This window comes from Electrophorus electricus, chromosome 2, assembly GCF_013358815.1.
Source record: "Electrophorus electricus isolate fEleEle1 chromosome 2, fEleEle1.pri, whole genome shotgun sequence".
Classification (NCBI taxonomy): Eukaryota; Metazoa; Chordata; class Actinopteri; order Gymnotiformes; family Gymnotidae; genus Electrophorus; species Electrophorus electricus.
In genome coordinates, this window is record NC_049536.1 from 16813757 (window position 1) to 16827262 (window position 13506).

Consider the following 13506-nt stretch of genomic DNA (forward strand, 5'->3'; position numbering starts at 1 on the left):
TTGCTAATGTTTGGATGAAACAAAAAAAATTATGGTTATTTGTATTATTTTCTTTATACATGGTGTATTACAGTATTCAGAGGAGAGAAGCTGACTTCTCTGATTTTACTTGCAGGGCGAGAGGAAGTGTTTGACGTTCTACTTGCCAAAGTTGGTGCTTGTGGGGCTTCTGTGGTTCTCCGCTGTTATCCTGGGGATATGGCAATTGTAAGACAGCGCTATACAAATGGTTCTTTACCTTTTGTTATACATTTTTAACACTAAGTTTATAATAATGTGTGATGCATCTTTATTTATATCTATATATATATATATATATATATATATATATATATATATATATATATATATATATATATATTTTTTTTTTTTTTTTTTTTTTTTTTTTTTTTTTAGAATAAGCAAGCATTATTATTGGGAGAGATAAATGGTTGTAGTTGATGAAGCAATGTATGTTTGCCCACTGATGAACTACAACTTATAACACCATCGTGTTTTTTTTTTTGAACTTTGTTTAACTTTAAATTTTTTTTTTTTTTTTTTTAGGGTAAATGAACTACAGGATCCCACATATCAGTATGACATTGACATCAAACATTTTCAGGTGACATGGCATCATTGAACACATAATGTCCATAACCTAATTTTCATGTGGGGGACACACAAACATATACCTTGCAGATTGTAACAACAAATTACCTAACATGCTTATTCTTGTGTGGCTTGTAGTAACAGAAGTATATTATGTATATAATATATATTATGCATAATAATGTGAACAGTAGTGCTTTATGTTTATTTTGCTCTGCATCCAACAGTTTGGATTTGAAATGGCACAATAGTATAAGACAGGATCCAGCTACTTATTTAGAACTTGTTTTCCAATTGCAACTTTAGTTACATATTTATTTAAGTTTTAATCAACTCAAAACTAAGTTCCTATTTTTGTTTATTTAATGGTTGAATTTGGCCATGTTTGTAATCATAAATATGATTTGGAATAATATACAGTAATTTAAGAATATTTTAACTATGTTAAGTAACTTTCATATAATTTTTTTGAAACTATGTACTGTAATATGAAAAGTTCAGATGTTCGGTAAAGGGTTTGGCAAAGAATATGGTTACATTTCTGTGTAATTAAATTTTATTTATTATTATAACAGTGGGAACAGTGCATTGCCTTAGAATATACCACACAGTCACCTAGCATTTCTCTTTGAGTTGGCTGCTAGTGTTGTCTTTTGTTTTGGATGAAGGCTTATGGTCTTATTGACTATATGAAGGGTTTGGTATTCAAGTATCCAGGTTCCAGGTAATGCATCGGTTGGTCTCTCTAGTTTTGGAATCCTGCTGTACAACTCTCAGTTGGTGGTGCTTTGAGCCTCCAGTGTTTGCCATTCCCTTCTAAGTAGTGATCATGTATTTACTCATATGAGTCATTTGTTCTGCTAATGGGCCATGCAGAGCTGTTAATTTCATTAACTGAGTGTATTTTTGAATGGTTCAATGAAGGCATTTGTTCTTTTGGCCACTCCTTCTTTCATGTATTTCTGCAGTCTGGCTTCTAGGGTTGGTATTCTTAGTTTAGAAGACACCAGGCCCTCACTTACTCTTTGGCCATTGTAATTCTTATGTAGCCAGGCATCAGCTTTGGTCTTTAGAACATTCTGGACCTTTGTCAGATTGCTAACTTCAATTTGAGTTCTCTTTCTGATTTTCCAGTTTTGGTGTACAAGGGGGATAGAAGGCATGGCCCCTGGATTTTGTAGACTGGGGACTCAACCATGACAACTGCAGTAGAACATGCGAAGTAAATCTTGTTGGTTTCAGTTATACTGGTGGCTGGAATTATTCCATTGGTGAATTCACATCTGCTAGCATACTGTCTATGGTAGCTTGCCACTAATTCAAGAGAACCTGCAGCGGAGGTTAACTATATAGATAGGCCACACAAATTGTACAATATGAATCAGTTTTTCTGGATTCTTTTCGAATTCTGGCTTTCCTAATTAATGTGCAGTGGCAATAAGTGTTCTTTTTGGGCAGTGGTATTTCCCATTTGTTTGATCCATTTCTGGTTAAGAGTCGTTGATAGATGATGTTTGAGCACTGGGTGACTAATTGCATGTCTGTGTGGGTGAAGGCCTTTTCTTCATGCATAGCTCCCTTATGTGCTTCATTTTGCCTCTTTTATTGGGCTTGCTGTTGTAGTAGCATTCCAACAGCTCAGTATTATCCAACCATGTCCAGCTATGGTTTGTTCCAGCAGTTGGTCTTCCTGCAAATTGTCCTGTTCTGTGATTCTGTGACATTCAATGCAGACTTTGTTAATCTGGTTGCTCATCTGAGCCAGCATGATTTTGTTCATGTTCTCATGTATCAGAGGTAAGCTAATAATTTCATCAAATAACGCCCCCCCCCCCCCCAAAAAAAAAGAGAGAAACTGCCTTCCTCTAAACCTCTTCTATGTACAGTTTAACTACTAGTAAGGATCTTGGTGTATCAGGACCACTCTGCTCAGTTGATGTAGGTCTACTGGTAATTTCTGGACTCTCTTGCTACTTTGTTGGTGGAAAGGTTTTCTTGTATATAGCTTTTAAATTGTACATTTGTATTTCAGAAAGTATTTGGAATATGTTATATTGTTTGAAGTTAAAAAAAAAAAAGCACAGTTTAAGTACAAATAATATGAATGAGATTAGTTTATTTTATTCCTATTTTTACACTATTATTTATAGTATTTTTTTCCATTATCATATTTACAAAACAAATGCCTTTTAAACCATGACTAGCCTTTAAATCTTTTAAGAGCTATATATGTCCTTTAGGGACAATTTTTTCTGAAGAGAAGTGCATCTCAAGGTTCTTGGGGAATGTAAGCAGTTTTGTCATGGGTGCAGATAGGTTTGGTTTAGATTGAATACTGGAAATTAGGCAATTAGGCAATGTGTGCTTGACATTTGTTTAACTGGGAACTGGGCTGGTGTCTAAAATGAGACTAACCTCCCATCGTGTGTAAGTTAATGTTTTGCCAAGTCTTCAGGAGCTGTTAGTGACTGGATTTTTATTTGTTTGGTTTTATTTTTGTCTTTTGTTTTGTTTCAAGGAGACTAGGCATACTAGTTCCTAAATATTGAAATTTCTTATAAATTGATCAGGCACCTCGGGGGGGGGGGGGTAGATCTTCTCCCAGAATACATCATATCTCTGAAGACTATTACTGAATTACTCATCTGATATAACTGAAATTAACCCCTGTAACTATTGTGCCACTTAAAGTTCAAATTTTTGGAGGACCATGACAATGAGAAAATCAATCATCAAATATTTTCACACACAGGGCATGAAAGTATTCTTCCTCTTGTTGGTTGCTATGTATGTCTTGTATCTGGGGTTTCTGCTTTTGAGAGCATGGTCGGAACTAAAGAACATGCCTTACTCAGGTAAAGCACAGTTTCGTTTTCAGCTCATACAATGATTGTTCTAAATAATTCTGCATTTGTTAGTTTCATTTTCAAATTTCTCGGTACTATTCATAAATGATGTCTTGCAGAATTCAGTATCAGAATGGCACATTCCAAGGTATGCCTGGGCAGTTTGCATACTATAAATTCATAAAGGGCACAGACACAGGTGTGAACAATCTGTAATACAATGGCACATGTGGACAAATCTTAGGGTGGGACAGTTTAATTACATTCTTGTACATATTTGTGACTCATTGGCTTTTAGGGCTTTATTTTTGTGGACATAGCTGAAAGACAGAAATAAGGAACAAAAAGTGTGAACAAAAAGTGTCTATTTTCTTGACCAGCAACAATTAACAACAATAAAAAAAAAACCCATTAGCATTAATATTGTTCACTGTGATAATTGTAATGACTGATTTAAATTAGATCATTTTCCATGCATAATGACATCAACTTTGTTTCACATTTAATTATTCAAAACAATTATTTAGTTAATAATTATTTAGTTTAGTTAATTAGTTAATTATTATTTCAGTTTCGTTTATTTAGTTGTTGAGAGGTATTTTTGATGGGGTGATGTTAGTGGTCAAAATGTTTTTGTGTTGAAATACCGTTTTGCACTTGGATTTGCACTAAGAGCAGGTCCGAGAAGGCAATTGTGCAAGTACTGTTTTAAGACGTAATGAGGTCAAAATACCATTGCACTGATAATTTCACTGATTTTAAATAGCACACCTCCTGTTCTACCCACCTTGTCGCAGACACATTATTTCTGTCCACTAAATTAACAAATGGTGATAAATGTGCCCTATGAAATTAGGAATGAACTATGTGAACTATTATTTGACTATCTACCCAAGGAACAGAATGAACATTCTTAAAGGAATCACAATGTTTTTGTTTCTTTTTTCAGATTTAAGGTTGAAGTTTCTGACAGCGCTGACATTTCTGGTTTTGATTATTAGGTAACCAGCTTTTTTTCTTCTCCAAGACCTTGCTGCAAGCCTGTTGGAAGTGCCTTGACCTGATATGTAGTTTTTTGTGTCTGCAGCACATCACTTCATTTTTATTTCAGTACTATGCAAGATTGGTATTTTTAAAAGTTATATTGGAAGTTATGCAGGATTGTTAGCTATATGGTAGTTATATGCACATTTATATTCAACATGTATAAATTACCATATACTAAATAACTATACTGCTATATAACCATAACTCACTAAATATATTAAAAGTAAAATTACTTTTAAAACGAGATTTTTAATTTCCATTGTATCATACCCAGTGTGGTACCTTTTATACTATGTTAGAAGGACCAAGGATTAATTTTAGCCGGACTGAAGGAATAAAGCAGACACATCATGATTTTCCTCTGATGAGTGACTTTTTAGATGAAGCAAAAAAACAAACAAACAAACAAACAAAAACCTATCCAGACAGTTGACCAAAGCTTATTTGCATTTGCTGGAACTGAGTCATATACAATTAAAATAGGCAGCTTGCATTTGGGTAAGGCCTAGCAAAATTTGATGATAAATCTTCATTATCACATTTATTTGTGGCAGCCTGCCACTATCAACACTAACCGCTACATATTGAATTCTTTCTCTTTTTTTAGCTTTATAAAATCTGTAAATCCTATTTCATTGTAGAGCTGTATGCAGCACACTGATTAGCTCACCCTTACCTGCTCAGTCCTTGCCCTACACTCGTTCACTCTTCATCTCTCTCCCTCTCCCTCTCTCACACACACACATTTGCCACAGACCCTTTATTTAAATATTCCCTCTTCTCCATCCACACTCTGTACCAAAATATGGTCAAGACACGGCAGGAAACGTAGTTGGAGCAGAGAAGATGCTAGCAGAATGAAGGGTTCACAAATGGTTATCATGAACACCTCTGCACAAATTTCTCCAAAAGTCATGCTTTCAAGTTAACTCTGACAGGTTAGTCTATGGTCTTAACACAGCACTGACAATTGTAGACCCAACTCTTAAATAAGTTGTCATTTAAGGAACTTGGCTAGGGAGGCTAGCTAAGGTAATGATGCAGTACAGCTGGGTTGTAGAGATTAGCATGCTATTTAGCTTCTAGTCAGTATTGACTGCTCATGCCAGTGGATATCGTTAATGTAATTCTTTAACCCTGACACTGAATGTTTGATCCTCAGTCCAGATGAAGAATTGATGTATGATTATTTTCCAGATGAATATTTTCCAAAAATCATAAGGGTGTATCCTGACGCAAGCCTTCATTATGACTCAACTCAATGCAACTACATTTTCATAGGCATTATAGCTAAAACCCTAAGAAACTTTAAGTAGATACAAACTCAATCACCATAGTTCTTGCACATGCCAGAACAGCAGCATCCTTCTGATTGTCTCAGTTGCACTGTTACAAGGGTCTTGCTCCGTCATTTCTCCGACTTTTACATCCCTACACCCATGTAGATACACAGGTCATCTGGAACTGGGGTCACAGCTGTGCATACATATAGATTGTCCACCATTTAGGGGGAGGTTTAGAACAATGATACCTTAACACTGACACAGTTCTTCTGTTTCCCATTTTATTTTTTAAATTTATTGGCATGTATCTACTGTGATGTTTGTAGTCCTGTTTGGAGTTATATTTTCTGTAGTTTGTGTTGTAAAACAACCTTGGGTTTAAATAGGGTGCTATACAATTTAAGTGTATTCTTTTCCTTTTTGGTGTTCTTTTTCTTCTTATTGTTATTGTACTACTGAATATCACAATGCATGTCGCTGACACATTCCCAATCCCCACCCCTTCCTTCTATTTCAGCATGATCATACTTTACCTGCGATTTGGCTCAAAAGCTCTACAAGACAACTTTGTTGCAGAACTCTCCATCCACTATCAGAATTATATCCTTTTGCTCAAAGTTTTTAAATTTATTTATTTTTACTTTTAAGGTGTTTTTTGTAATCCTGTCTTTTAATATATTTATAATTGTACAAGTACAACAAACACAGGGTTTTCATGCCATATCTAACATTCTGTGGATGAATGTTATATTCAAAATTAAATTGAGAATGTACTTTGGAAAAATGTAATGCAAACCGATTTTGAAAAAAAATCTTAATTTTAACAATGCCTGCTGTCAAGGTAATGTATTACGGCAAGTGTGTGTTGTCAGGTAGATGTCTGGATATTGGTCCACAATGGTTCACAGCATAGCATCTACACTAAAATGAGTCACTGACCACATAATCAAGCTTTTGCTGTGAAATGTGAAGACTAAAGAGAATTTGGAGTAATTAACTTGGATACCTTTGTTTTCTCCCACTTCATTCAACATTGTAAGAGAAGACTGTTATCAAACAGATAAAGAACAAAATAACCTCAAATACTGATCCATAATAATTCTAGTCAGGCTAAGATTCTACTCCTTAACTATTCTTTACCAGCTGAATTTGTGTCCTTCTATGGTCTTCTTAATTTTTACCTTTACACATTAGCATTCATCTACTCGCCCTCCAAAAACACCCTGTATGGTGAGTAAACAAATTAATATACAAATGAAAGATTAGTTTTGCAGGCAGGTGGGAAATGTAGTCAAACAGCTTGCATATTTTGGAAAATTGCAGTCCAGATGTTGCTGTAGGTCTGGTGTCTGGCACACCTAAGTGTTACATTGTAGTGTTATGTTTGTTTTATATATAAAACAATATAAAAAGATAGAAACAATATAAAAAAAAATATGGGTGGTCTTTTTCCTTCAAGCTTGGGTCCTCTACCTGAGGCCTGGGAGCTTGAGCGTCCTGCGTAATAGCTTAGCTCTTTCCAGGACTGCATTCTTCTGGACCCAAATCTTGGATGTTGTTCCTGGGATCTGTTGAAGCCATTCTCCCAGTTGGGGGTTACAGCCCCTCATGCTCCAATTACCATGGGAACCACAGTTGCCTTCAACCTCCACATCTTTTCTAGCTCTTCTTTTAGCCTTTGGTATTTCTCAACCTTCTCGCGTTCCTTTTTCCTTATCGCTCAGGATTGCCACATCAATCACTACGGCCCTTTTCTGCTGTTTACCATTACCATTGTCTATATCTGGGAGTCCCACATGGTCATTGTATTAAATTTTATTTACATTATTTTCCAGGCTTAGGAGCCTCAGTAACTCATGATGTAGGGTTGTTTTGTGAATGCATACCAAGCAGTGAATAAAGCTAATATTTCAGACTTTTAAAACCTTTTGTGATAAAAATTAGCCAATGCAGAGGACCAAGCGATTAAGCCATCCTGAGTGCATCATGCAGGGGCTATTTTGGCCTTGTTCTCCACATTGAACAATGAATTTTGTCGTGCTCATCCTGGCAGATTGCCCATGTATGCTTGATTTTTTACTGATTTGGGTTACATAAGCTATTTGAAGACCATCCACTCCAATCCAATATATTCTTCTAATACCTATAGAATTATTCAACTAGAGACCTCTATATGTTTTTAGAGCTGGCCAGTCAGATTTTCAAAAGCATGGCCAATTACCTTAAAGCCTGCCTGTCTGGTACCCGTCCCTCTTTGTTTAAACCTTGGACGGAACTGGCCTTTGGTAAAATGCTATAAACATTTTAAAACCCTTAATCAAGCACATCTCCTTCCTTACTAACATATCACATTATGTAGTATATGTATTTTATCTTAAAGTAGTTACTGAAATCTAAAGATAAACTTGGCAAAAATTGCTGTTATCCATTCTGCACCATTCATTCATTTTAAAATTTGCATTATTTGTATATTCCTGTTCTTGCATTGTTATCCTCTGCTATTCCAGATTCTCAGCTGAAAGATAACCCTGCCTTTTCCATGCTGAATGACTCAGATGATGAAGTAATATATGGGTAAGTTCTGAAGAATTTTAGATGAGTTGGAATTTGTTTAAATGACTTTAGGGTTTTACATAAAACTCAGTAGTTGTGGTGTTATTGCACAGATTATTCTACAAAGATAAGGTCCAGTGATTAATAAAATGATAAAGGACTATTTTGCATTTGTATTCCGATTTTCACTTAATGACCACTACTGAGTTCGCTTACAGTGTCACTTGAAAATTTGTGAATCCTTTAGAAGTTTCTATATTTCTGAATAAATTTGACCTAAAACCATCACACAAGTCCCAAAAATAAAACCCAAGTCCAACAAATGAGACACATTTTAGACTGTAATTTATTTATTGAGGAAAATTATGCAATATTACATATTGATGGCAAACGTATGTGAACCTTTTATTTTACTATCTGGTGTGACCCTGTCATGCAGTAATAAATGCAACTAAACGTTTCCATTAATTGTTGATTAGTCCTGCACATTGCATTGGAGGAATTTTAGCCTATTCTTCTGTACAAATCAGCTTCAACTATGTTATTTTGGTCCGTTTCTTCCCAAGAACTGCTTATTTCAGGTCCTCAATATTTCTATTTTATTAAGGTCAGAACTTTTGATGTCCAATCTGAAACCTCAACTTTATTCTTCTTTAACCATTTTTGGTTTAACGACTTGTATGCTTATGGTCATTGCCTTGCTATATGACCCACATTCTCTTGAGATTCAGCTCGTGTATAGATGGCCTGCCATTTTCCTTTAAAAGTTGCTGGTATAATTCAGAATTCATTGTTACATCAATGATGGCAAGCCTTCCTGGCCCAGAGGCCAAAAAAAAACAGTTTTGTGGTCTCATCCATCCACAAAACATTGTTCTAATAGCCTTCTGCCTTGTCTATGTGATCTTTAGCAAACTGTAGATGGCAATGTTATTTTTAGAGAGCAGCAACTTTCTTCTTGCAACCCTGCCATGCACACCATTGTTCAGTGTGCTCTTGATGGTGGACAGATGAATGTTAACCTTAGCCAAAGTGAGAGAGGCCTTTAGTTGCTTATAAATTACCTTTGTGAGCTCGCAGCCTTTCTCTTGCTGTGATCTTTGTTGGTTGACCACTCCTGGGGAGGGTAATGATGGTCTTGAATTTTCTCCATTATACATAATCTGTGACTATGAATTGACTGGTGGATTTTTGTAACCTCTTTCAGCCTGATAAGCATCAAGCATCTTTTTCTGAAGTTATCCGAAATCTAATTTGTTCGTACCATGATACACATCTACAAACATGTTGTGAAGATCAGACTTTGGTAGATAATAAAACAGGGTCCCTATTCACACCTGATTATCATTCCATTGATTGACAACACCTGACTCAAATTTAATCTTCAAATTATCTGCTAATTTTAAAGGTTCAAATACTTCTGCCATTAACAGGTATGTAATATTGGATCATCTTCCTCAATAAATTAGTCTTTTTGTCTTCTTTGTTTGATTTGGTTCTCTTTATCTACTTTCAGGATAATCTGATGAAGTTTTAGATAATCTTTTTACAGAAATATAGAAAGTATATATTTCAAATTTTCAAGCACCACTGTACTCTTTTTAGCTCTACCAGATAGGCTGTCATGCATTTTGTAGTCAGTTGTTAATTACACTGCACAATGTAATTGTGATGCCACCGCTGTGGTATCCCAAGTTAGGTGATTTAATTTGCTTTACTGTGTGCATCAACATTTGTTGACCTCTTTCCTGAGGGATCTGGTTTTGACTAGAATTAGCTGAAAGAATTTATACTAAAGCATTGCTCATGCAAACACTTCAAATGCGGCATAAATACACATACGTTTAGTAATTGCAGCACATCAGCTCATTTTACAACTAATAGCCTTTGTGTGTGTAAAATTTATATTTATATATATATATATATTTATTTATATATATATATATATATATATATTTTATTTATTTTTTTTTTTTTTAGAACAAGTCGTTCAGGTAACTTCAGCATGCACAAAAATGTTTGAAACAGGATCAGTAGCCAGTATAAATTATCATGCCAGCAGGGGTGGGCTACAATTGTCAAATGACTGTAAACTGTATGACAGTCTATTAGGTCCATCTTATTTAGTCCAGTTTTTTATAAAGTGATCCGTGTCATTAACATTTATTTATTTATTTAAATGAAGGAGTGATTATGAGGTGATGCCTCTTCAAAATGGTCGTGCTATCAAAACCCCTTCCAAGTACCAGGATGAGACTGACAGTGACTGATATGAATTGTCAGTTCCAGTTGGGATGTGTGTAATGGCAGAAAGAATACATTGGTCAATGGTTTGATTCAGTAATGTCAATAATATGCTGTATATGAAAAAATATATAAGAAATTAATATTTTTAAGATGAATGTGATAAAGCAATTCTTTCTGTAGTACAGAATGGAGTGACATTTTCAAGATAACACTTAATTATTAAAATTGTTAATCATCAAATGTAAAACCTAAACACAGTTCTGAATGCTTGTGACTTACAGTAAATTGATAATGTAGAACCGAACTGTAGTTTTTGCACCCCTCTCTTCCCCGTTTTTTGTTGATTTAGGAATGACTAAGTGTATGAGTACTTGAGTCACTTTGCCAGAATGCATTCCTGTTTAACTACTTTTTTATTTATTTAATAAAAATGTATATTTTACAGTCTGTATGGCACATTTTGCATTGCAGAGTTGTCAGTATATTCAGATTAGTTTTTTTGCATAATTATATTGTGATATAATTATATTGTTTCATAAAAAATGTTTTGTTGCCAAATATATATATTTTTCCCCCCTTTTTTGGTCTCTGTCTGTCTTTCTCTGTGTGCGTGCATGTGTGTGTGTGCGAGTACACATGCATATAAAACCCATAGCCATGAACTGAACATTGGGGGAGACCAAATCTACCCGGTGGCAGGGAATTCAGTAACTCATGAGAGGAAAATAATTATTATTAAGGGACTAATAAATTATAGTGATGCTCATATAACTGGAAGTCTGTATTGTATGAAGACAAGTCCAGATATAGTGACCAAGGTTTAAGAAATTTGTTTTTATTTACTTACTAGTACACTTGGGTGGGCATCAGGACATCTGCTTGGCTCTCCTTTCATTTTAACCTCTCGACTTTTCCTCTCCAACCCTCTCTCCTCTGGTCCCATATGCTAATCTCCTTTCCAGTCATATCTTTTCCTCTTCCTTGCTTTCCAGTCATCTCTCCATTCCTTGCTGTTCCTCCTCTCTCCTCTGTTCTCAAATCATCTCTTCGCTCCATGACTCAGCTCTCCTCTGCCCTCTAGGTCTCTCCTCTATTCTCCAGTCATCTCTTCTCTGCTCTCCATGTCTTTCTTCGTCTCCTCTGGTGGTACTTCTCCTTTCATTACTTTTTAGTTATGTATTTAACCGTTTTACTAATTTCATCATTCCCACACACACATTGGGGGACTACTTTATTAAACTTAATGTTTTCTTTAATTTAAAATTAGTTCATTTCTTTATGGTTCATATTTATTTTTAATCTGTTAGTTATCTACTATTAGAGGAATATCTTACATTTAAATATCTTCAGTCTTATCCTAATGTTAATTTATGATGTAATTACTTGGTCTTAACCATCAATGTTTTCTCCTTTTCTCATTCCCCTCCATGTCACCTGCTCTCCCTGTCCTGTCCGTGTCCTCATACTCTCTCTCTACTCTGAATGAACTAGAATGGACAGCAAAGAAATATCACCAAACTAGTGACAAGTAGTGGCAATATTAGGAGACAAGTGTAATGGTGGTATGCAATCTTCACTACAAATATTTTCTCACTCACCTCCAAGTCACTTGCTCTCCCTGAACTGTCAGCATCCTCATACTCTGCCTCTCTCTATTTTGAATTACTTAGAGTAAACATGAAAATTATCAGTAAAAAAAAAAAAAAAAAAAAAAGGTCTTTCTTACTATGATTCTCAGAAATTTCTTATCTGACTAGTAATCCTCAGGAAACACTCAGCTCTTGTACAACTCTCTTTTATACATAGATCATCTGACTAGGACTCTCAGCTTACTTTTTTTCCTGAGGTTGCCAAAACTGCCAACTGTCCTTTTACTGACTTACTGTGAATGAAAGATGACAAATGCTGATGAATGTAAATCTGCTTTCACCTTTTCAAACTAATAATGCTATTTATCATAAGCAGGTGTTACATTACACATGATATACAAATATACAATAAAAGCTGCTACTCTCTACATATTCACATGCATCAATACAATGACATATTACTGAGACTTCATGTGGGATTCCTAACAAATATAATGAAATATAAAAACATTAAAATTAGTTGAATATTCCTGTATTGTTGGATTGGATCATTGTTGGATGTTGCATGAATGTGTGGCTAAATAACTTTCGAGATATCTTAACCATGATGGCTGAAGTCAGAAGTAATTGTTGGTTTAGCATTTGCAAATTGGGCCTTTTTCACGAAAAATGTTTCACTTTATACATTGCTAACACTTTCTAGCAGGAAGTTATTTATTTCTACAATTACAGTTTCAGCACAAAATAATGTATTGACATTGTTGCCTTTCCCTGCAGGTCAGACGTTAGCTGTTCAGGAGTGCTGATACGGTGTTAAAATAATGTGTCCCATCAACAAAAATTGCAGTAATGAAATTAGGAAACTCAAAGGGAAAAAAAACAAAACTATACTCAAGGAACTTTAGAACCCTATGGAATGAATGTTCTGATTTAAACATCTACTTTTTCATATATAAACAGGCTTTTCCTGCCATTAATTCAGAAGCACTTTTATTTGCACAACTGATGAAGGACCTCTGTACAAAACATCCTGCTACTCTGGAAACTGTGTACTTTACTGCAATGTTTGTACCTACCTCCCTCCCTTCCTGGAAAAAAAAGAGACCATTAGTAGTTTCTCTTGTTCCCTTACAACTGATGGGTATGTGTTTGACCAGGCTGAGTAGTTTTGTTTTATTCTATAAATTACTGGCAACATTTTTTCCAAATTCCAGATAAAAAATATTGTATTTTTTTGCATCTGTTATGAAAATGACTAATGGTCAAAATAACAAGACAGTTACAGAAATTTCAGACCACAAATAATGCTTTTTCCCATCCAGCTTGTTCTATAACAAGAGTAGTGATGAC

At 35.0% G+C, this 13506-nt stretch overlaps 1 protein-coding gene across 2 annotated transcripts in view; it reads left to right on the forward strand.

The window, feature by feature from the left end:
* tmem181 (transmembrane protein 181) overlaps positions 1 to 11138 on the forward strand; it is a 34400-nt gene extending 23262 nt beyond the window's left edge. For both annotated transcript variants that reach the window (XM_035522657.1, XM_035522664.1), the window contains exons 10-17: positions 116 to 207; positions 547 to 604; positions 3344 to 3446; positions 4387 to 4438; positions 6285 to 6367; positions 6908 to 6997; positions 8275 to 8341; positions 10506 to 11138. In XM_035522657.1, coding sequence (XP_035378550.1) covers positions 116 to 207; positions 547 to 604; positions 3344 to 3446; positions 4387 to 4438; positions 6285 to 6367; positions 6908 to 6997; positions 8275 to 8341; positions 10506 to 10590 — 630 coding nt within the window. In that variant the 3' untranslated portion in view covers positions 10591 to 11138. The remainder of the gene's footprint in view (positions 1 to 115; positions 208 to 546; positions 605 to 3343; positions 3447 to 4386; positions 4439 to 6284; positions 6368 to 6907; positions 6998 to 8274; positions 8342 to 10505) is intronic.
* The last annotated feature ends 2368 nt before the right edge of the window (positions 11139 to 13506 follow it).